Here is a 25,839-nt window from a genome sequence, read left to right as displayed (position 1 = left end):
AGAGATAATATAGAATATCTACCAGTATTGCATATTGATAGTCTAGATTTTGCACTCTAGATACAGAAGACTTCTTTGAAACCTTGACTTATACCTGGACTGAGGTTTCAGTTCTAGCATTTCATCTTACAACTTTTGCGATCCTTCATCGCCTTGTGGAAATGGGTTGTGCCTACAGGGTTAAAGGTTATCTTTGACAGTCATTTTGCCAATTTTTCATTTGTTCACGAATAAACTTCACTTATCCACGAAGAAATGCATTGAGTTATAATCCTCATCTGTCTTCTCAATTGTATAATCAGGATATATTTTTGCCAAGGGGAAAAAGTTATGAAACAATCATTCAGAGTTTTCCTTGCCAATATGAAGAGGCTGCCATAGGCAACTACTTTTAGTTACTATTCTAATCTCCATTTCTTTGGGTTAGATCAATGGTGTGTTGGAGCCATTGCATACTGGTTCCCAAGAGCCTGTTGCTAAATTATTGGGGATTTGTAAGTCAGCCGAGGGCAGAACTGAGCTATGATACCTACTTTGCCAATCAATTGTTCCATGATTAAAAGCATCTGGTGTCCACAAATCCAGCAAAGCCAAGTCTTAAACATTACTAACATAGCATTGGTTAGAATCCAAGGTAATTTTGGAACAGAACACTAAAGGGCAATGAAACAAATTATCCAATACAATATAACGAAAGTATAATAGAACTTTTGTGTATGAATACAGAAAAAAACTGAATCAGAAGTTTCCCCTTAGCACTCCAGGGAACAACCTGATTTAAGAATGCACAGGTAATCCTTGATTTACAACAGTTGATTTAGTGACTGTTCAAAGTTACAGCAGGACTAAAAAAAGTGACTTATGACCATTTTTTCGACACTTACTACAGCAGCATTCACATGGTCACCTGATTAAAATTCAGATGCTTGGCAACTGACCGATATTTATGACAGTTGCAGTGTCTGGGGTCATGTGATCATTTTTTGTGACATTCTGACAAGCAGAGACAAAGGGGAAACCAGTTTCACTTAACAACCATGTTGCTAATTTAACAACTGCAGTGATTCACTTAACAACCATGGCAAGAAAGGTCATAAAATGGGGCAAAGCTCACTTAACAAGTGTCTTACTTAGCAATGGAAATTGTGGGCTCAATTGTGGTCATAAGTAGAGGACTACCTGAATACGTATTAACTACTTCAAGCATATTAAAATGTGCTTGATTCATTTTTGTGGAATGGATTATAGTCTAAATTGCCTAGCATGTAGCTTTTAAAAATGAGAACCCAACTGGAAAAAAAAATGGCGGCTCACCACATTTGATTGTATATGTAAGGCCAACCTTCCAAGCCCTCTTTCTGGATAAATCTTTCGGTTTTGCTATCTTGCCATCTTTGAATGTTGAGTTCTTTTGTATTTAAGGAAGGTACTTAAGAATTTGCGGAAGTTCTTTTTACATAACATGAATTACACTCTTTTCCATCCCTAGGCTAAAGGTGCAGCCACATTTGTTATTTCCTTATTCTAACAGTCATGGCCACGGATCGATCAGCCAGCAGAATATTTGACAAGAAGAGAAGTCGTGTTCTTTGATTTTTCTCCCTCTTGATTAATAAGGTCACAGTTTGTAACACACGATTGTAAGTGGCTAAAACTGGCCTTAAAGCATATTTAAGATAATAGGATTGTGTTAATGAGATCTTTAAGTCAGACACATCATTAAACTATGCTTTTGAGTTATTCAGAAGCCGCTGCTGGGCTGCAGCCATCAAAAGCATCAGTGGATTTCAGGCAGCTCTGACTGCAGGAAAGAATGCTTAGAAAGACAGGACGTTCTTCTAAGAAACTATCATAATTTATTTTTGCCTCAAAAGAAAGCAATCCAGCAAATAAAAGGTTTATTTTAAAAATAAAAATATTATACCTCAGAGGGTTTCAAACAGCACTGATTCACAACTTGGAAGGTGTCACCTTTTAAAAAATAAAATAATAATTTAGGAAATTTAGGAAATAATAATAATCGGGTTTTGGCAGACAATATTAATAATTTGGCAGACAATAATAATCAGGTTTTGGCAGACAAAATGAGCAGTTACTCAAAATTTGTTCTCCTCTGCCTGGGAAAACCAGCAGTCAGTCTAGAGCCTTGATGGCAAACCTATGGCACACATGTCACAGGTGGCATGCCTAGCCATATTGGTGGGCACGCGAGCTCAGCTATGCCATGCATGTGTGTGCCGGCCAGCTGATTTTTGGGCCTTCTGGGCCCACTGGAAGTCAGCAAATGGGCCATTTCTGGCCTCCAGAGGGCCTCTGGGGGTATGGGGAAGGCCGTTTTCGTCCTCCCCAAGCTCCTAGAAAGGCTCTGGATCCTGGGGAGAGAAAAACGGCCCTACTGGGCCCACCATGCCATCGCGTGCCAGGAGTGGGGGGGGAGCAGAGGGGTCATGCACACATGCATGGGGGCGGGGTGCATAGAATTATGGGTGTGGGCATGCATGCGTGCAACACCCCCTCCCCTTACTTTTGGCACGGGATGGCAAAAAAGTTAGCCATCACTGGTCTAGAGTTACCTAACACAAAGTTTAAGCCATGCTGTGAGTGACTAGTGATTGCTTTCATGCTGACTGGTGTATATCAGTATATTTGTAGTCTCTGGAGAGCATACAAAAGCCTACGTGTTGGTGAGCTTTGGTATTTTTATCCACTGTTTACAATTTCTTACCTATAAAAATGGAAAATATTTTTGCCGAGTATTAAGAGAAAAGGTAATGATGACTTTCTGCTGATAGTGCTGATAAAAGTAAATCTAAGTTCAGAAATTGTGAAGTTGAAAGTACCTTATCTTTTGATAAGAGGTTACTATATATTTGATTCTTGCTTAATATTAAACTGAGTGGGAATTAAATAAATGAAAGTAATATTCCAGTATAGGGCTATTATGGTATCAAAAGTTTGAGATCCCTCCTAAAAGTATTTATTCAGTCCAATCAGTGGTGGGTTGCCCCCAGTTCGCACCGGTTCTATAGAACCAGTAGTAAAACCGGTGGGGGGCTCCACCCACCGACCCCAACATCATCAAAATGCTTCTGTGCATGCGCGCAGCCCCCGTTGCAAACCGGTAGTAAAGGTACAGTAAGTAGAACCCACCCCTGAGTCCAATTATCTATTAGAAACTAAAAAAGACATTTCCTGTGTTTGAAATTATTCAGACTAAAATCTGAGTTCCCAGATACATGAAAGGTAAATGACCTGCTACAAATTATAGGTCTAAGTGGGGACCGCAGCTTGCCCCTAACTAGTTTTCCACACAGGAACAGGGCAGATACCTGGTTACCATCTTTCCCAGTGACAAGGTAGTTTGCATTTCTATTTAAATTACAATCACCATTTTAAAATTTTCACCTACACACACAAATCATTATTTGCAAATCTGTATTCCTCTTTATTCATTTTTTTGCTAAGCTGCCTTCCTGAATGAAACTCTTCAAATCTCTTCATGCTAAGAAAAGGGCTCCATCTGACAAAACTATCATCATCTACTTAAAATGCGAAACACTTTTTTGTTAAAAACATTGGGTTAGGTTTTTACCTTCAGAACAAAAGTTATTTTTTTAAAGAAAAAAAATCAGTGTTTTTCAAAGCCCTGATTTCATCTGCAACAAATGTCGGACTTTTTTTAGTTCTTTTCTTTCTCCCTTGAAGGATTTCTTTTCTTTTTCTCTTTTTCTCTTTCTCCTTGCAAAGGAGCATTAACCCATATGAATCTGTGGTCAATGCACAATTCTAGAGCTTGAAACCTGCCTTCTTTCTTGATTTTCTGACTGTGCCAATGACATAAAAGCTGGTATAATGACAGAATGGGACAGTTTACCACAGCCAACTTGCCATGGCCAACTTGCCATGGCCAACTCATCAGAGCCAACTCGCTACAGGACAACTCCCTGAGGGACAATTCAACAATTCAATTTAATTATTTAAAAATAATTTTAAAAATAATTTAATTTTTGCCATTCTCCTTTGGAATCCTTTCTTTAATGATTCTATTCCAATGTTTCTTCAATATTAGTATAATTTTTGCCCCATGACAAGTTGTCCTATGGTTAGTTGGCCACAGGGAGTTGGCTGAGGTGAGTTGGCCATGGAGAATTGGTGTAGACCCAAAACAATGAAGCTTCCTGTTCTTTCCACTTCTGCTCCTACTTTTTCCTCTTCCTCTTTGTCTCTGTTGCCCATGGATCATTTGTAGTTGGGGAAAAAAAAAAACTTAAGCAGTACCAGCTTTTCCAATAAGAGGCAAGATAGTATTCAGCCACCTAAGAAATGATGATAGCAAACAAAACCAATAGGACAGAATAAGACTGAGGGGTTTAACATAGAAATTGACTAAGACATGATGCTTTGTTATGCCAAATCTATTTCTCCAATCCATGTAGCTTTCCACAACCTGGTGCCCATCAGATGTGTTAAGCCATCACAACCATGAATTTTGGGAGGACTAGTTTCAATCTGCTGGAGTGTATCTTGGTACTCTAGATAGTTAGGGATGTTCTGACTATAAAGCAGATGTTATTGGTGAGCAGTGGATTCTGAGATGTGGACTTTTCACGTTTAAGGCAGGACTCAGGAAAATGTTGCAAGTTCTCTTTTTCCCTAGCTATCTCCTATACTTAGCAATAGCAATGACACTTAGACTTATATACTGCTCCATAGTGGTTTACAGCCATCTCTAAGTGGTTTACAGAGTCGGTACATTGCCCACAACAATGTGGGTCCTCGTTTTATCAAACTCGGAAGGATGAAAGGCTGAGTCAACCTTGAGCCGATGAGGATTGAACTCCTGGAAGTGAGCTGAATTAGCCTGCGATACTGCATTCTAATAACTGTGCCATCATGTTGAATGTAAATAGAAACAATACCATAGACCTAACCAACTAATGATCAAGAGTTTAGGTAGCCATCCATCGGGGCCAATGTAATACATGGTTTCTTTCCCACACTTCTCAGAATATAAACTGGCAGCAAATCCAACTCCCTTCTAGCACTGATGATGTTTCCTAGTTTGGATAATGAAATGTCTGTAAGAAAACAAGCAAGCTCAGAGAGCACCAAGGACCACTTGCTTTGAGCCATGGTGGCGCAGTGGTTAGAGTGCAATACTGCAGGCTACTACTGCTGGCTGCTGGCTGCCTGCAATTTGGCAGTTCAAATCCCACCAGGCTCAAGGTTGACTCAGCCTTCCACCCTTCTGCGGTCAGTAAAATGTGGATCCAGATTGTTGGGGAAAATATGCTGGCTCGGTAAACCCCTTAGAGGGAGCTGTAAAGCACTGTGAAGCGGTATATACATCTAAGTGCTGTTGCTACCCTTCTTTTCCACAGGTGCAATATATACATTGATCAGGCATATGATGCCTGAATAGGGAGCTTTGTTTCAACTAATAATAAAATATTATGCAGATGCACATACTGAGACTTGGTAAAGTGAAGCACATTTGTTGCTCAAGAAAACACCATTTCTTAAGCTATTTCCATGCATTTGATCCTTAGCAAAGAGAACAGATTGAATTATCTGTGTTCAAGACAAATTTACTTCAGTGGATGGTAATACTGTTGCATTGATACCAATGTAATCTGAGAGCAGGATCAAAGGAGGAGTAGAGCTAAAAGGTTAAACACACACACACACACAAAACAGCGCTACAGTTTTATTCAAGCACAACTGGATAATTGCAAAGGTTAATTCAATAATGGCGGAAGGATAATTGCTTTTGTATATTTTAAAACTTCGCAAATGGCATTTAAACCCCATTTGTTCAGCAGGGGATCATTTGCAATGTTTGGATGGGAAAGGCAGAAGGGAAACTATGTTTGTAAGGAGGCTTTTGTTTCAAGAGTTTTAAATGCAATTAAATATTTCTGTAGCAACTGGGTTCTGAAGAAGGCTACCAAAACATTCAAAAATTGAGAAGCTTAGTGATTGCAATAAAAGCCTGAGAAGGGAGGGGAACAAATATATTTTGTTTGTTTGCTAGATTTCTAAGGCCTCCCAATTTAAGCAATGCGACCCTGGCCCCAAACAATAAGCCAAAATGAGTATGACATACAAAATATAAAATGATGACCAATACCATAATAAACTACAATAAGGGGATTCCAGTCAATAGCCCTAAATGCTTGGGGGAAGGAAGGTTTTAATGACTTTTCTAAAAGGTGAGGAGGGTAGGGGACTTTTGTATTATTTCTGAGAATAGGGGCAGTTACCAAGAAGGCACACTTCCTAGCAATAGCAATAGTGCTTAGACTTATATACTACTTCATAGTGCTTTAAAGCACTCTCTGGATGTTTTAAACAGGGCTGTTAAAACTCCCGGCCCATGGGCTAGATGCGTCACATGCTGGCCACGCCCATGCCTGGTTTAGCAAAGGGTTTAAAAAGTCCCGATACATCACATGATGCAACCGTGATGACATGAGCTTGACACCCCTGGTTTACAATGTCAGCGCATTGCCCCAACAATCCAGGTCCTCATTTTATCAACCTCAGAAGAGGATGGAAGTCTGAGCCAACCTTGAGCCACATCAGGATTGAACTCCAATCTGTGGGCAGAGTTAGCTTGCAATACTGCATTTTAACCACTGTGCCACCAGGGCTCCTAGGTCACATAAAGTGCAAGATATAAAAGAAGGAAATCTAGAACACACTATGTGGGAGCATTTGGGACTGGCAGATGTCCTTAGAAGAAGGTGGTCCTTCAAATATCCTATTCCTATGCCATGTATGGCTTCATAGGAAACAGCCAGCGCTAGAAACTCACCCAGAAGTCTATCACCAGCCACTGCAGTTTGTAGAATATTGGTGTTATATGGTATAGCAAGCTGTGCCCATAACTACTCATGCCATTGCATTCTGTACCAAATTGATAGATGGTCTTCAAGGGTAGCCATGTAGAGTGCATTGTGGTAGTCCAACTGGGAAGTGACAAAAGTGTGAGTGATGATAAACCCAACAAACCTGAAACATTAAGTAATTCACTCCAATAGACTGAGGATAAGAAATGGTATTATGAAATGGTATCACTTTCTAAAGTGGTTTATCTGAAGGATTTTGCTGATCCTTTAAGCACACACATCTGGAAAGAAGCCTGACTGAATCCAGCAGGAGATGTTGCTAAACAGATGTGCAAAGCATTGCATTGTTGATTTTTGGTTCTTTTTCCCTTGACCGATGAAGGAAAAGGAGTTCCCCTTAAATCTTTGCATTTATTTTTGAATAAAGCATCTTTTATTTGGTCTTTTACATTTACAAAAAGGCAATAAGCAACCTGACTTTTTAAGGCACCAATCTTCCCCAAGCATTTTATTGGCGCCTATGTGGTAGCTGTGTTTCAGCTAACTTATTTGAAAAATATTGTAATGAAATAATAAGAATTAGGAAGCTGGTATGCTGCAAAATAAAACAGAAGCCTGCAACATCATATTAATTAGCAGCAGTTTGCTGGTTTCTGGTAATTGAGTATTTTATGAATGTTCATGGCTCATTTTATGGCTATACCTACCATATGGTCTCTAAATTGTACATCTCGAGGTCCAAAAATGCTGCCTACTCTGAGTTTACATACAATCATGTACGTATACACATACACAGCCAGAGAAAGAGAGACAAATCCAAATATATATTTGCTAATGTCCCCAAAACCCCATAGTCTAGCAAGTCAGATTTAAAGGGATAACGAAGTAATACATTTTCTTCCTCTTACCATATTTCTTTTGGGATGGCTGCTAAGAAATTATTCATCCTACTTCTATACTCTCTAATTAGAATGCAGTATAATTAAAGCTTCAGAGAAGAAATCAATCCATAGTTCTCATTTTGAGGCACAAATGGCCAGACTCACATTATTATATTTTGGACATATTAGGCAAAGGCCAAGCTCTCTTGAGAAGTCTTTAATGCTGGAAAAGATGGTGAGAAAGAAAAGAGGATGATCAGCAGTCAGGTGAGTTACAGCAGCAAAGGGTGCAACATTAGAAGACCTGAAGGTCCAGACTGAGAACAACCCATCCTGGAGAAAACCTATGCAGTGACTAAGAGTCAACACCGACTGTCAGCCTCCACTCTTTCATTGCTTACTTGCCCGGCTGCCATGAAACGGGGGGAGGGGGGAGCTATTGGAATTCTTGGGAGGGGGGAAGTGAGCTGGAGGAGAAGGAAGAGAGAAAACTTTGCTGCAGCGTTTTCCTTGAAGCTGGTAATGTCTCAAGGTCAATGGTCGTAGCATAGCAGGAGGATGACACTACCAGACGTTTGCACCCACATGACCTCTGGAGAAAATGTGGATTGGGTGATTTACGCTGGACAGTTGGGGGGGATGCTTTCTATATGTGATTTTCACGCCTTTGCTTCAGACCTTGCTTTTCTTTGGTTGCATTCAGTTCTCACTCAGTAAAAGTATCTTTCACTATGAAAATGGAGTCGGGGTTTTTCTTTTTTGAGTGTTGAAAGGAGGCATGCCTGACACTGACTTAGTAACACATAATTAATAATAATCGTAATTACGACTAGCAGATTTGGGTTGCAGTAATCCAAACCCTTATTAATTGATATTAAAGAAATACAGGAATTTTCTTATATATATATATATATATAAAAAGATGTTGAAAAGAGGGGGTCAACCTATTCTGCAAATCACCTGAAGGCAGCACAAGAAGTAATGGATGGAAACTAATCAAGCAGACAAGCAATCCAGAAATAAGGAAAAAATTCCTGACAGTTAGGATAATTAATCAGTGGAATGGCTTGCCCCCAGAAGTTATGGCTGCTCCATCACTGGAGGTTTTTAAGAAGAGATTAAACAACCATTTGTCTGAAATGGTATAGGTTTTCCTGCTTTATACTAGAAGACTTCCGAGGTCCTTTCCAATTCTGTTATTCTTTGTTGCCATTTAGTAATTGTCTGAATTTTTGGAACCCCAAACCTGGTAGCCCTACTGTAATGACAGTGACAACATCCAACTTAAGTATCCAAATAAAAATCCAGGATCATGCCTTCTCAGAAAAGCTTATTTGACGCATCTGGCCCACTGGCCTCCAGTTTGGCACTCCTGATGTAGACCATGTAAACAAGTTCTCTTTGTTATGGGAACCATCTACTTTCTTCCTCACACCCGTTGATCTGAGAGTTTCCTGACTCTCATGAGTTTCAGTGAACTGCAAAAATGTTGTTTCTCCAACTAACCCATTTGTAATCAACACCTCCCCTCCTCTATTCTAATGACAAGTTGAAATGAAGAGGCACGTAGCTGCCAATCTTTCACTCTTGACAGATAGCTCTGAAAATGAGATAGGCAGTCTCTAAAGTTGTCAAATAAATGAATAATAATAATAATAAAAAAGCTTCCAGAATATCATGGAGCATTTTACGAAGGGTACTATTTGGGATTATCTTTAAAAAGTCTCATAATAAGGATTTCTGAGGAAAGCTAAACTTCAGTCAATCTAATTCTTACAAAAATATTTCACTTCATTTCTGAAACATGTCTGAAACTCTGTCAGATGGCTGAGAAGTAGCTTCTAGTTGGTTCAGCCTAGACCTGGTCTTTTAATTTGAACGTTCGATTCTCGATGAATTCAGAGGAAACTGTATGTGCCCTTTTTCATGAGTATGACAAATGGCTCATCTACGGGAAGGTAGATTGTTTGAATATGGCTTCTTTCTAGTTCGTGCCATTAATCTATCCACCAGCTTCCTGAGATCTTTTTCAATGTCACATAGCTTTAACAATAACTATGTATCTTTTAAAGTCTGTCTCTTGATGAAAAATGGGGAGCGGGAGGGAAAACCTCCTTGATATCCTTGGAAATATTTCTAACAGCACTTTGTTACTCAACTGGTCTGTTAGAAATACTGACGGGTATTCTCTGGCATTTTCCCTATTATTTTTAATCATAAAAGCAAATGTGGTTTAGAAATTATTTCTGAAGGGAAGAGAACTTCAGAGAAATTCCCGTGGATAAGTATTCTTGCACTTGTGAGTTATCAGATCCCCAGTATTTGGATATTTTTCCTTTCCTTGTACAGCTCACCAATTGCCTGCAGCCTCTCTGATTTACACATTTCAGTTACATATCAAATAAGGAATCATAATAAGATAATTCATCCTATTTTTTTTCTCCAATAACTACACACTATTGTAAATACTACCAGGAAGTCCTGATCTTCCCCCCCAAAAAATGTAAAATTTCTCCCCCATTTACGCCTATTTTGCACCATGTACAAGTTGCAATATAAAGGCACAGTTCTATACCGTAATATGCTTTAGATCAAGCAAGGGAAACAGATAAATCAGGCATGATGTTACAGTTTGGTATATTTTTTTATTCAATGGACATTTTACCGCAGTGAGGAAAAACACTGAAGTAGAACTTTCAGTGATATAACTTGATTAAAAGGACAGGGACATGTGTGTATGTGTTTATTTTTTTTTTAAAGGAATCCATTAATTGTTTTTGAGGGAGAAACAGATGGTAGCGTTCATTAATTTATTTTTACTCCATAAGCATACCCAGCTCCTTATAAAATTTTGCCCCTATCTCATCAAAACATTGTAATCCATAAAAAATTAATTTAAAGTTTTTATTTCATCCATAAGCTACTTCCTATTCTTCACAGAATACAGAGATGGTTTGGGGAGAAGAGGCAGGAAAGAAGAAAATAAAAACCTAAACAATATTTAGAATTTTTTTTTAATGGATCATCTTTTTTGGATTAATATCTGTTTGGGCAATTTGGAACCAATAATTATTCTTACTCAAGAAAAGACGGCATTCCAACACATGAAGGAAACAAAGCACATTTTAAAATCCTTTGTCTGAAGTGACTGCAGAGACAATAGGAAAGTGTGAATTGATAGGAATGTGCCGAAAGTCACAGCTCCACCTGGCTGTTCAAAACTTAATTAGAACACATTTTATAGTTGAGGAAGAACTTGGGGATTATCCAAATCATTCAACACATTCTATAGCTCAGAAAGACCAGTTAATAACATGAGCAATTTGAAGTGAGAATTATTACCTACGCAAGCCTAAATGGGTGACATTCAGGATATCTAAAGGACTAGGTTTTTCCATATGTTCCTTCCTCAGAGGTAGGTCAAGACACACTATCAGGGTGTGACATGATAGCAGTGTTCCAATATCTCAGGGGCTGCCACAAAGAAGAGGGAGTCAAGCTATTCTCCAAAGCACCTGAGGGTAGGACAAGAAGCAATGGGTGGAAACTAATCAAGGAGAGAAGCAACTTAGAACGAAGGAGAAATTTCCTGACAGTTGGAACAATTAATCAGTGGAACATCTTGCTTCCAGAAGTTGTGAATGCTCCAGCACTAGAAGTTTATAAGAAGATGTTGGATAACCATTTGTCTGAAATGGTGGAGGGTTTCCTGCCTAAGCAGGATGTTGGACTAAAAGACCTTCAAGGTCCCTTCCAACTCTCTTATTCTGTTCTGTTCTGTTCTGTTCTGTTCTGTTCTGTTCTGTTCTGTTCTGTTCTGTTCTGTTCTGTTCTGCTCTGCTCTGTTCTGTTCTATTCTATCATCAACAACTAAGACACATAACACCTCTAGGCACTAGTCTGACTGGTCGCCTCACTATCACCAACCATGCTCACCTTCTTCATGCCCAATAAAAGTTTTATCTGGTCCTGCTGGTAGGAAGGAAAATGTGGAACTTTGAAATGAGAGCTGAATTCTCATCTTAGGGCTGTTTGCATCATTCCCTGAGATTTCCAAAATGCAGTGGCTAAGGTGATCTCTACATCAAAGTGAACAGTCATGTAGAACTGTCAAAGCATTCACATAAACAAAATGGCCAAAGCATCTTTTCATTCTTTATCCTTATTCTACAAAGCCTGATTTGGACAAGAACTGCACATCTTTGTTAGCACTCATTAATTAAATAATGGATTTATTTTTTTTAGTATTCTCATAGGTGGTTCACCTAGACAAGTTCCTTCAGATCAGTCCAAAAGCAGAAATACCACCTATATACAATCTCAAATCCAACCTCCTTTATACAACCTTATTTTATTTTTTAGAAAGGTATGTCTATGTTTGTATTGCTGAAGAGCAGCGATTGGAGGGGGGGATTTCAACTTGTAGACAAGATGTAGCCCCTTTCTGTCTACCTCAACAACCTATGGATTGTGACCTTATCCTCTTACTCCAATCTCAACATTCGAGGTCCCTTTCTCTATGTACAAAAAGATAATTATTTATTATATTGATTCAGAAGCAGGAATAATTGTGCTTGATTGTTCTGACATGGAAAGACAGATTTGAGAAAAGTACTTTTGTGAGGGCGGAGCACTGGTTAAGAGACAAAACTCTGGCATTTCTATTTCCCATTTCCAGATGCTTATTACAACACAAATATTACTTGTGTCACCTGTAATCAGCAAAAATACACATAAAAAGCCTCTCTATGGACATGAACACAAAATCAGTTTCTATTAAGTTTTATAATATTATCGCAAGCATCTTAAGAGAAAAGGACAGTTCTGCCAAATTCAGTTTCAAATTGTCCCATCAATAGTTTCATCCTCTTTCTTCATTTGCAGTTTTTTTTTAATGTATACTACTTAAAACACACACACATGTACTTTTCCTGACTATACATATATTGCAAAGCAATTTCCTCTAATGCAATGCAATTTTATACACAATTTTCCTTAATACCATTTTTTTCTACTTTTGGAAAAGTGCAGATATTAGTGTATAAACTGCACTCTGGGTAAGATATAGTGATATTCCATTGTTTGTTGAGGTCACAGATTCTAGAAAACCTGACCTGCAACAAAATGAGATTCATACTAATGAAACAGGAGAGATAAAGGACCATTCGGGTAGACAAAGCCTGAATGGAATAAGTAGATGGACAAATGGACTATCCCAGAGAATTTCTCTGTTTACATCAGACACAAGTTTTAAGAGGTGGAATTCAAATGAGGCTACCAAATATATCTACCAAGAATGAAATGCAAGTTCAGAAATGGAACCTGCTCAAAAGACACATCAAACCCATAATAATTAAACAGAAAGTATCTGAGATTCAAGTAATAAATGTTATTTGTTCAAACAAAGAATTTAATTCCATTTTTCTGTAAAGTTTACATTTGCTATGACAACTAAGAGAAAAGAGAAAAGCCCTACAAAATCTTGGATTGTTATCAGTAAAAACCTGCTCACCCAGTGTATATAATGAATAATAGTATTGGATTAGAACCAGCGTGAACATGGTTCACATTCATTCTTGGTCTAGGAAGGTCACAGGTTCATTTGAAGGCAGTTCTATTTTAGATGGATTTACCAGAGAAGATTGCTGTTATGGGGAGAAAAGGAGGGAAAGAGTGGAAAGTACTGTGCCTTGACATAAAACAGGGGTGGGCAACGATGGCCCTTTCATGACTTGTGGCCTTTAACTCCCAGAATTCCTGAGCCATCTTGGCTCAGGAATTGTGGGAGTTGAAGTTCACAAGTTATAAAGGGGGCATTGTTCCCCACCTCTGTCCTAAAAGAAAGGCAGGATGTGAATCTAATGAATAGTGAGTATATAAATGTCGCAGTTACATCTTTAGGAAACTTACAGATGCTGTAGAAACTTGTCAATCAGCCAATTAAAAAAAACATATTGGAAAAAAAAACATGCATGGCCAAATGTAATATTCAAAAAGAACTAAAATTACATTATACTATATTATTTCTGAAAATGAAGAAAAAAATTAGGAAAAAAATGCATTTTTAGATACACCAGGCAGAATCATCTATTCTTCCACCAGAATCTTAAATTTCTGTATCCGTTCTACGATGTAGTCTACAGTTGTCAACACATTAATTTACTGTTTTGCCCAGTTTTTAATGCACATTTTAGCTCTTTCCATTGCTATTACACTCTAAGCATGATTAATACATTTTATTAATCTGCAGCTATACGATGACTAATACATTTTGGAAACAAACAAATCAATAACATCTTGAAATGTGAAGAGAACAAATAAATAAATAACATCTTGAAAAATGTTCTGAAAATGTTTGTTGCTTCCCACCCCGCCTTTTATTTTTTACTCTTAAAGTGCAAAGGTGGGTGGGAAACATTTGCTAACCAACTTAAAATCTTGGGAAGGCTGAGGGAGATGAAGCAGATGGGGGCAAATCACACAAATGTGGGTGGAACTATGGTTTGAGGAGAAAGTACGGAAAGTTTGTTGGGTGTTGTCCCTCTTTTAGGCCTTCCATTGCAATATTCACATGGTTCCCTCCTCAAATAGTAAAAAAAAAGAAAGAAAGAAACCTGTCAGGTTTTCAGCAGTCAGGGATATTCTATTGTATCAAAACATTATAGTCAGCCCAGTACTTCCATCTATTGTTGATCAATAGCTTTTATCAACATTTTACTTTTCTGTAGTCCATAAATGCCTTGTTCTCTCTTTCCTCCATCAGTATCCAATCATGAATTTCAGATCAGAGATGACATTGTGGCAGGGATTCCACCTATGCAGTGAGTTATAGCAGCAGTACAGACCAAGGGTGACTGAGACTCAAGAAGTGGGGTAATCATGATTGGAGTAATCTTGTTAAGTCTCAGAAACAAGAAAGCACCCTAAGGAGACATAAATGTAAAAGAAATTCTGTTTAGCAGTTACAGAATACTGAATGAAAGTTGGGAGAGGCAGTAGAATGAAACGAGGCAAGAGTGGAGTACACTATACGTTTCAACAAAGCAAGATATCGTTGCAGAACAAAATCTGAATGCCTATTCTAATACAGCCTAAAAGAAGGTTTTAAAGGGGACAAAACTGGGGAATTTACAGCCTGATATATTGATATCTGCATCATTACAGCAGAAACAATTAGAGCCAATTACAAGTTTCCATGTGGTTCAGTAGACATTTAAGGACTGGAGGAATAGTGAGCTAAACAGAGCAAGCTGTCTAATTCCCCATGTATGGGTGGCTCCCATACTGTACTCCCAAAGTTCCTGAAGGTTTTGCCCTAAGCATCACATCCTTGGGCTGTCTCTGATAGCAATAGCAATAGTGCTGTGCTGTGCTTTAATTTGCAGGAATAACAATAGCAATAACATTTAGACTTATATACTGCTTCATAGTGCTTTACAGCCCTCTCTAAGTGGTTTACAGAGCATATTGCCCCCAACAATCTGGATCCTCATTTTACTGACCTCAGAAAGATGGAAGGCTGAGTCAACCTTCAGCTAGTCAGGATCGAACTCCTGGCAGTGGGCAGTCAGCCTGCAAAACTGCATTCTAACCACTATGCCAGCACGGCTCTTATTAATATTGTGAGTTGAACATGAAGACCTCCTTTATGCACAATTAACTTGGGCAGTTTCTTTTGGGCACAATTTGCAAATCCAGAAATCCCTTTATGGTAGGACTAATACAAGTCCAGAAGTAATAATAGAATTTCACTATATAAAACCCTAAGCACCCTGTTATTAACACAGCTGCCTGCAATTACTGCTGGTTCGAATCTCTCCAAGGCTCAAGGTTGACTTAGCCTTCCATCCTTTCTAAGGTAGGTGAAATGAGGACCCAGTTTGTGGGGGTAATAAGCTGACTTTGTATAAATATACAAAAGTATGAAGGCTATTGCTTAATGCATTGTAAGCCGCCCTGAGTCTCCAGAGAAGGGCGGCATATAAATCAAATTTAAAACAAAAAACAAAAAACTGTGCTTTGGGTTTTTTGATAAGGTAAGTCCCCTTCCTTGAGGGATCTTCTATGTGTATCATCCTCTCTTTGGAAGGATGCTAAAGAAATAACACACTCTGTTATCTGCTATAATTATGGTAATCTGACACACTTATAAATATTTGAAATGCCAATCCTTTACAAGTTCTAAAAGGTATCCCATGTTTAAACCTTTAACGTTTCTGTACATTTACAGCTGTTATCTTCATAGAAAAGACAGATATCTATCTAAAGAGAGATAATAGTGTGACCCGTTTGTCTTGTATCAGTGTGAAGAAGCAATTTCCTGATTCTAGTTTGGTTCAGATTTTCAACAAGCTTTAAAATTATAGTTGCCCTGTTAAATTTAATGGAAAGAATGTGGGTGGAGGGGAAAGAAAAGTGTATCCTCAACAGGTTTATTCTAATAAACCATGGTTTATAAGTTCAGGAACACTGAATCTATGATGATGAGAGTCCCTTAATATAAAGGTATTATCTTAATTAAAAGAGTTATTAGGAATATAGTGTACCGATGTTCATTGGACTTCCATGCAAATGTATAAATAAGATTTCGTTTTTAACCTTTTAGGAAAGCTATTCCTAAATTCCTGGTGTTGGGATTCAGTTACATATCCAGGTAGGCCTTTTCTTTATTATATGATTCTACAGACAATATAAAAAAATTGAGTTTACAATTGCTGCTGAACTGTTTCTGATAGGCAGACGCCTCTGCAAATTTTCAATTTCCTCTCTTTAGAAGCTACAAATACGAGAAAGAAGTGAGGTGGAGATATTACAACAATAGAAGACTGGAAAAGGAGGTCAGTAGCACATGAATGTTGTTTGGTAGACATAAAACATTCATTTATACAGAATGAATGGACATACTTCATTCTTCCTTTTATTTTAGACGGAATATTCCAAATCCTGCAGCTTACTTCTTCGTTCATGGACTGCAAAGAGTTGTTCTATTGCTTAGTAACTTAATTCACTTCCATTAATAGCCAAAATTCTTCAACAGGACAAGATTTATTTTTTAGAGGGGGCGAACCATAATACCAATGTATGCTGCATTCCAAACTGCAATTACCTGCCCAAAACAAACAGGAATGGAGTTCCCCATACATTTAACTCTTAAATAAAGTTTAGCAATACAGAACAGCTCTGTTTAGAGCCTCTGAAGCTAGTGAAAAATATAAAATCCCAGAAGGAGGAAAAACCTTGCTCTTAGCAAAACTCATTTTTGTGTCGGACTAGAAATGAAAATGTATTTTTTAAAAAAATATGTTTGCTACAACTGCAGGAAGAGGAAAGACATAAATAATCATTTGTTCTTAAGTGGAAAAGATACCTTTTCCACTCATGGTAAGTCTATACAAGCTAATAATTAAAGGCAAGCATCTGAAACAACCAGAGCAGAGAATGCAGATCTCGCCTTTGAGGGATGCATTTGTCAGTTTGTAATTTTCCTCAGGCCTGAAGAATCAAAGCAATGCCTCCTTGTAGTAATGACAGCAAATACACAAACAGCTCTGAGTGTTGAAAGGCTCTGGTTGAATCAGCCAGGCTTCCAAATTTGCACTTCAAGAAAGCCAAGCATGATGTGTCAATGTGGGAGAGGGCCAGAAAATGCATCTCACATTGCAAATGACAAGGCACCAGAAAGAACCGGCTGGGCACTTAAGGCCTTCCCCCTTTTAGGGCCGGTTTTCATATTCTGTGAATTCTCAGGTCAAGTGCAAACCACATGCATGCTAATAGATGTAAAATTAATGCTGCCTCTCCAGGATGAGCGAATAAGAACAAGAGTTTCCATGGTCCTGGCTGTGGGTCATATACTACGTAGTGAACCACAATTTATAGATGCTAGGCTCATTCAAGCTCATCATGTTGAGTACAAAAAAAGGCCCATCTATTTTTTTTTTCCCTACAATGGGCAATGTGAACAGAGAGCACCAAAAGAAGTAACTTAGAAGTAGTATTCCTATCATGCATTTCCTCTGCAATAGAAACTTCTCCATCACTACATGTTATGGAGAGTGAAGTTTCTAATAGACAACCCAATCCCATCTAGTTGTTGCCTCTCCCTGCTCCATAATTTTGAAACCCAAAGGTTAACAACCTTAAGTAAAAGACAATCCTCAAACTCTAAGGTAGATTACTATAATTATTCCACTGTTGCTTTTTTATTCTACCAGGGGTTTAAAGTGAAAAATTAAGAAGTAATTTATCTTTCTAGCATGGCCTTCCACAATATATTAGCATCCACATATATTGAACTACAGATCTTGTTATCTCCTACCAAGTTAGCTATGGATAATGAGAATTATATTTCAGGATATTTTGAAAGCTCTGGCTTGGAGAAGACTGCTCTTGTTTATTAATTCAGTAACTAGTAAATTGATGTTTTCCTTTACATTCCTTGTGCTTGTACTTCTAATTTCCTCTGTGCTTCTAATGCTTTTGGATAGCTGATTCTGGCTTGTTCTGTTGTTTTACACATATATTGGTGACATCATTCTCAAATCTATTTCCTGTATGTCCCCTGTATAAAGTAAAAGGCTTTTGGGTGAACGTAGTTGTTCTTCCCTTGTGCAGTTTTACACCCCATCCCAAAGCAGACATTTTATTGCACTTATCAGAGCAAGTGTAGCAGATTCCAGTTGTGCCTGACAAATAAAGAACTCAAACCTTGACACCAGCTTTCATTACAATTCATTAAAAAGCACAGCAAACTATTGCAACTAAGTCAGGGGATCCGGCCTGCAGGGTGCTTAAATCTGGCCCGTGGGGCTGGCCTGGAAATAGCAAAGAGTGGCCCTCAGTGCCTCTGACAGACAAAACAGTGTGTGGGAGGATGTGTGTGGCCCCGCGTGGCCCATTTTTGGCCTGGATGGCCTCCTGTACCTCTCTGCTGGCCAAAACGGGCTGCGGGAGGGCTGTGCGGCCAGTTTTGACTGGCAAAGTGCTGCAGGAGGCATCCATTCCATCTTCCCCACCCCAGCCATCCCGCAAAGAACTACACTGCTGATCCGGCCCTCGAAGAAATTCAGTTTGACAGCCCTGATCTAAGTAGACAATGTGTGATTCTGCATATGAAGTAACCTTATAATAATAGCCACCTTGTACCAAAGGTGCTTTTTCAAGAGGCAACTGGACTTTCTTGTTTTTCTTTGAAGATGTTTCGCTTCTCATCCAAGAAGAGCAGAAGAAGTTTCTCCTTTGGGACAACCACAATCTGGATGACTGAGAATCTCCGTAGACATTGAGCTACCTTGTACATTCCTAAGGAATTCTGTAGAGCAAGGGAAGCTGCGATAGAAGCCTCCTACTTTTAAAACCAGAAGCCAGTCTAGCCACTTTTTTTTTTTTTAACTTGGCACTAAAAAGACATGTTAGCTAAGCATGTATTCTGAAAGCAGTTTGTATGATTTCTTGGAGTGTCGGTATGTTCTGCAAACTCAGAAAATCAAGCAAAATGGGTAAACTTCAGGTACTCGTGAGTGAATGTACTGTGCACGCAAAGCCTGCAAGTGCTGAGGCTAGTAATTAACTGTCATGTTGTCGTTTTCACATGGGTAACAAAATGAAAGCAAAAAGATTAATTCCTACTTTTGGCAGCAGATGTTGTACATCAAAACTGCATTACAGGCATTTGAAGCTAGCATGTGCTAAGCAAACCAAGAAAATGGTGCCTGTGGTGACCCTTCCCATTTCTTTCTCTTTTTTTTCCCCCTATTCCCTTTAAGTACTTTTTTGTTTCCAATTCAATGGACTCAGGATTGAAGAGAAAGGTTGGATAGATCCAACAGAAAGCCAGGTGCTAAAGAGGACCAACAAAACCACTACAGGGGAGCCATGGAATTGAAACAGCAGGTGTTTCATCATGAAAACCCCACATCTAAGCCTGTTTTTTGAGAGCAGAAGTAGAAACTATCAAGCATGCCCTACATGTCTTTGTGCCAATACAATTTAATTAAAACAACTGAACATTGTGCTCCAATTTTGCTGTATTAACTTTTCAGGTTTTTTTTTTTAAAAAAATAAATGTTAACCCATGTTTATGAATCCCGGTTCAAGAACAATAGAAGTTGTTTACATTTGATAATACTTAACATGCTATACACTGATCTTTAGTTTACAGAGGCAAGGATGCAAGAGACAAGTTGTCTTCTTCCATTTCTTTGCACTTTGATAGTTCTACTCCCAAATTCACAAATTTGGGAGTAGCAGGCTCTTGTCTCTTATAAATTAGGGACCCTGACAATGATTATAAACTAGCAATGAAATATTGTAGCTCATGATGATGATGGAGGAGGAGATACAGTCAATTATGGCTGGTTTTATTCTGTTAAAAACAGCGAAGTGTCATAAAACAAGTCACACATTAAAAAAAATATCTATTTATCCAACTTGTCTGATTTTTAATTCCCTGTTTTTCCCCCTTGCTGCAATGTTTCAATCTTCCTTAAACAGTGGCTAAGTCAAAGTGGCTAACTCAGACTAAATGATGAATTCCTAATAATATCTGTCTGAAAAATAGCAAATGCTTGGAGACCAAGCTGAATATGTTAAAAAACCTCAGTTCGTTTTCATCATTAGCATATTTTCATTCTTTGCTGGGTATATCTCCCACATGCATTATCCAGTCAGATCACCAATGTGTATGTGTCTGTGTGCACAATTTCCACATTATGCCAACAGGACCTTCTCAAAAAAAAAAAAAAACCCAACCCAAAAAAACCCCGTGCAGCTGTATCTTTCTAGAGGTTCCTTGGAGTCTTGCCCTCTGCAGACTTGTAGCAATGTGAAACCATCGTGAGCATTTCTGTCAAATTCCACTCATCTGTCAGAGTAGTGGATTATTTCTTGAGAGACTGAAATTGGTTGCTTTGGATCAGAACACCATCAATCTTACTCATGTAGGGTGCAGGCTGACTGCTTCAAAGTCTCACAAGAGGAACAGCTCTGCTGTTCCTAAGCAGGTGATGAGACAGTTGTAAAATCTTCACTCTATCTATATTCACAGCCCCTGCGCAAGACATGTCATATTTCCCATTTCTTCAACATTCTGTATGCATTCTATGCCATTCTCTTCTACTTCAATAAAGGAGGCAATTTTTCAAGCTTAGGCAAATACTCCAAGCCACAGGAATATCTATCCCTCATTTTTTTTTCTCTCTCTCTCTCATCATGTCGCTTGTTTCATCTGATTGTGCAAAAATGAGATCTCATTTTCCTTTTCACTGTTTTTTAAAAATTATTATTCATGGACTTGCTAATCCATTGTGTCGTCATCAATGCCATATAACAGAGAGCACTTTTCTGTATCTATAGGTGTTTGGTATACTTCTTTTGATGTTCTTCCAGAGGAAAACATCTAAACAGTTCACCTAATAATTGTCATTTTAATCATTAAAAGTAGAAAGTCGTACATGAGCAATCAATGTTTAAAGCTTAAAACTGTGAATGCATCAAACACAACCATTATTATTTTCTCCTCTATTAAAATGATGGATGTACTAGTAATGTTTCAATAAAGAAAATGGGTGATCTAGTGCAACTTGACATTTTTGGGCTCATCTAGGAAAAGTCTTCAATCAATCATTTTTTTATTGTCCTTATGAATTATTCTTAGTCATTCTTTCTCAGACTATTCCATCTTGGATCAGAGATTCAGTGAAGTCTGAAGTTGAATCCTACATTAAATTCTCAGCCCACATTGTATGAACCCATGTTTTCATCCATCCATCTTCATACATTTAGATCTGATCTTTGAGAGTAGATTTTAAAATGGTATCATGGTCATTTCATCTTGGAACAACAAAGCCCAAACAAACAAATCCCGCCATCGTCATTTTGTTTTCCTAAACCCTTCTTTCCAAAGACAGATTTCCAATAGAGTGGTCTTATATAGCTCATCATTGATCATTATGATTGATCATTTCCTGAATCATAAGCCATGAAGCAAGTCCCAAACAAACCGTCAGCTTTGAAATATTGCATAGTTGATCTCCACTTGAGGAATAGCATTGTAATGAAATGCCTTAAACTCAATCTTACCCTAATCAATTTCTATTTCCAACACAAATATCCCTTTCCTTCCTTCAACCTCCAAGCATCTTTAGAAATACTTCTCATTGAATGACCATAAATCACCATCTGTGACAAATTCAGGCAATGGCTCACTGTTGTTCACACTCCGTGCCATCATTTTGGGAGAACAAATATTTTTACAGCATGGGAATTAAAGTAAAGGGTCGCCAAAAGATGACTTAAGCTGCAACTATAGGCTCACTTACCAGAATGTAAGTCCAAATGGTACCATGGTATACAAATAGAACTAAGAATATGCATATCATGTATAATATATGCTTATATTTTCTCTGACATTTTTCTGACAGGTCCTCCAAGGTGTTAAAATATACCCACTGGGAAAGATATTGCTTTCTCCTTGGTCTTTCCTACTTTTCCAAGACCTACAATTTAAGCACTGGTCCTTTTGTGGATATTTGTTTTTAATACAGGGCTCTAATGCCTCAGTTGCCTACTCCCCAGCCAATAAAATCTATACCTTAAGCTTTGTAACCTGTGACTTTTAATAAGGTCGATTTTCTATCCACCCCCACATATATCACAGTGTATTAAGTAAAGACTGAATTGTAAACGGTATGAGTTACCCACAGTGACCTTCCAATGTAAAGTGGGAAAAAGAAGTCACAGAGAGAGAGAGAAAAACACAAATACACAACCTAAACAAGTGTTGTACTTCCCTTCCAGACAAGCAAGCATTGAGTTGCCTACAATATCAGATTTTTTTTAAACGTGAGCTGATTGTACAGAATCCATACTCACAGGCCTATTCTGGCATCTCTAGCAGTATCCACTGTGAATAATCTTACCTGGTCTGGGCAGATGCTGATGCTGCTGAAATGTTTGCTGAAGGGACCCTTGACAGAGCAGTACAGCACAGGCACTTATCCACAAATACAGGACCCAGGACATTGCAGAGACCATGGCCATTCTCTGAAGGAAAGGAAAGGCAAGAGTTAGCATTCCCACCAAGCAGGATCACCTTCTACTTCCTTTCAGGTCTATTAGTTCTTCTTTCCATCTTTCATCCAGGCTGTGGTTTTCATATATCAAAGAGCATATTCAAGAGACCTCGAGACCTGCTTCTACACCAACTTTAAATAATTCAGGAGCATAAATGAAATTTATTTGTAAAAGAAGCCCAGGGCTAGTGGAAGCCAAGCTGCAGCTGATGAGCTTGGCTTGAATTGCAAAAGTCACACTAAAGGGCTGGTCTTCCGGAGGGCACATTTGAAGGCAGATACCCTTACGCGGATTCGAACTTGGGCTTCCTGCATGTTAGGCAGTTGAATTATACACATATATATTAACCATGCCATTTATACTTTGCAGTAATTTAGGTTTTCAGTCATCCACTATAAGTGACACTAACGTTTCCATTCGTTTCTGTTGTGGATATGCCCTGTTGACAGTCAACTTGTCTGAAAGGATAACTCTCATTTTCAAGAGTTATTCCACACAGCAGTAAAAAGAAGCCCAAGGGGCACGTCTGAGGCTATTTTCTCCTTGTTACATTCTGTTGAACAGGAAATGGGAGTATCACTCCTACAACATCCTTTTTGCTATTGAGGATTGCTTATTACGGCACTAACTCTTCCATTTACATACATCAAAGTACAATCTCAAAGCTTCATAAAATACTGGCTGTACAGCTGAAAGTTATTGCGTATAATCTCCCTGCCCAGTCTGGGAATTCTGATACCTTTCAGTATCATACTTAACTGCATCAGGCTCAACTCACAAGCCATTAAAATTTTATTATCATCTGGTCTGCCAGGCAAAGCAACGGTTTCTCAGAAACATATGCTTCCTTCCCCCATTTTAACAAAGCAAAGCTGCCAACCTTTGCTCCAACCTTGTATTTTATCTAAATTCACCTAAACACAAAAACTCATCTGTGTGCCCTTTGGCAACTAACAGAAAAGAGCATTAGTGTGAATGACACGCTCGTCCCAAAAATGGAAGGTCCTTCTTTGTCAAGGCCTGGTTTGTGAACCCTTGATTTCATTTCTGTGGCATCAACGATTGTATGGTTCAGATGGCCTCTATGTAAAAGTGTACGTATGCGTGTGAATGCATGTATAAAGTTCACAGCCTCTCTGCAATGCTTTCGGTGCCTGCCAAGTGTTGGCTATTCCATGCACCGTCCAGCATTTCGAGCAACTCCTTCTGTTGCTTTTCACATTGCCAAATTAATCAAACCACAGGCACAGTCCTTACTCAGCCAATGACAAGATGGCATTTTCTTTCTAATAACCCAATCAGTGGAGCATCGTTCTTTTTTTTTGAAGACGAGGGGAAGAAAAGATTTCCAGACTCCAAGAAACCTCCTTCAGGTTTCTCAGGGTTAATTTGGAAGCAGTTAAGACTAAGGCTAAAATAAGAAAGGGGGGGAGAAAGAATCACCCTTCTGTTTTGGTTAAGCAGAAAAGATCTGATCCACTGCAGTGTGTCAATGTCAAGCCGAGATGTAACTTATGTTTTTGCGATTAACTATTTTTAAGCATCGTTTAACAAGGATATCTGCAAAAGGCTGTTGGTCAGAAAGAGGACAGCTCAAGTCCAACTTTTTAAAGGAGACACTTAATATTGCAAAATGGCAAGAGACGATTGTCTCCAGCAGCTGCCATTTAAATCGCCGTCTCTGCCTATCTAATATACTTGCCCAAGTAAACAGCAATTTACTTTATAGCTTCACAGCTCATTCTTCTTTCTTTCTTTCTTTCTTTCTTTCTTTCTTTCTTTCTTTCTTTCTTTCTTTTCTTTCTTTTCTTTCTGACTTTCACTTCACTCCAAATGAAAGACCCTCTCTCTTTGCTTCCTTCTTTACACCCCACTTCCCCAAACAAAGCATCCTGCGATCCTACAGTCATCATATCCAAACCCATGCAGAACTGGATCGATTTAGAGAGCGGTCTTTCTCTCCCTCCCTGCTTTGCAAGGGAGGGGTTCACTTATGACATCAACAAACATTAAAGGAAGAAAAAGAGGAGTCTCAGCGGAGACTTCCATCCCTCCAGTGCTCTAATTCAACCTGAACTTTTTATTATTATTATTATTTTTCACCAGCTAAGCAGTGAGCAAAAGAAGAACGAAAAAGAGGTGGTAGGAGGAACATAAAGAGCTGATGAACACCCCCCCCTCGCCTTACTATGATCTTTGAACCGCATGGAAGACATTATTTTAAATCCCCTTCCTCTTATTATCTGCCCCCCCTTCCAGTTTCAGCCTCCCAACATCCATCTTGAGAGGGCAGGGGGGAGGAGGTCATCATTTTAATAAACTTTTATTTTCTGGAAATCGCTCCAATTCTTTGCCTTTCCTGAGGAATGCTTCGCCTTCTCCTTCCCCTCCGCTCCTCCCCAAACCTGCCCGATTCTTGTTTCTCCTAACCCCACCGAAATCCTCGCAAGCTACGGGCGGAGGAAGCTCTTCCCCGGTTTGCGCTCGGCTGCCTCTGAAGTCTGGGAAAAGGCTGCCTTACCTGAGTACTGCAAGCCAAAGCAGAGCGCTCTGGAAGCATACATTGGAAAGATTTTAACACTTTTTCAAATCCATTTGGATGGACCACAGTGGGGGGCGATAGAAATCCACTTCAGCCCTCCGGGGCAAGCAAAAATTGTCTGTTTTTTTTCCTCGGGATGTCTTCTCCTGAAGACCAAAGGCAACCCCAGGCGTCTCGGATGGGCTGGTCGGCGTCTCTCTCTCTCCCACCCCACCACGGTCTGGCTGGCAGGACTCCTCCGTCCAACTGTTAGAGAGACATCCAAGCTGGCTCTTCTCTGCTCCGGGTCTCTCACAGGCTTTCATAAAAGTAGCCAAGGTTGGTGGGACGGAAAACCCCCGTCATTTCACCTTTAAACCACTCTCCCGAGCGTCGCCCTTCTGGCTTGAGGAGACCTTTGGAGTGATCTGGAGATAATTCGTGGCTTCCCGGACACTTCTGCTGGAAGAGCGGTGGCCGTTGAATGACAGACCGGGCTCGCTCAATCGCTCGC

General features: G+C 39.0%; 1 protein-coding gene across 1 annotated transcript in view; it reads right to left on the bottom strand.

Annotated features, from left to right (window-relative positions):
- TAFA1 (TAFA chemokine like family member 1) overlaps nt 1-25,364 on the bottom strand; it is a 478,763-nt gene extending 453,399 nt beyond the window's left edge. The window contains exons 1-2 of the mRNA XM_070933545.1: nt 25,326-25,364; nt 22,651-22,774 (exon numbers count right to left, since the gene is read on the bottom strand). Coding sequence (XP_070789646.1) covers nt 22,651-22,774; nt 25,326-25,364 — 163 coding nt within the window. The remainder of the gene's footprint in view (nt 1-22,650; nt 22,775-25,325) is intronic.
- Between the last annotated feature and the right edge of the window lie 475 nt (nt 25,365-25,839).

Source organism: Pituophis catenifer, unplaced genomic scaffold (genome assembly GCF_029215685.1).
Source record: "Pituophis catenifer annectens isolate HBS135680 unplaced genomic scaffold, rPitCat1.0.hap2 SCAF_2, whole genome shotgun sequence".
Lineage (NCBI taxonomy): Eukaryota > Metazoa > Chordata > Lepidosauria > Squamata > Colubridae > Pituophis > Pituophis catenifer.
This window is presented reverse-complemented; position numbering and strand designations above follow the sequence as displayed.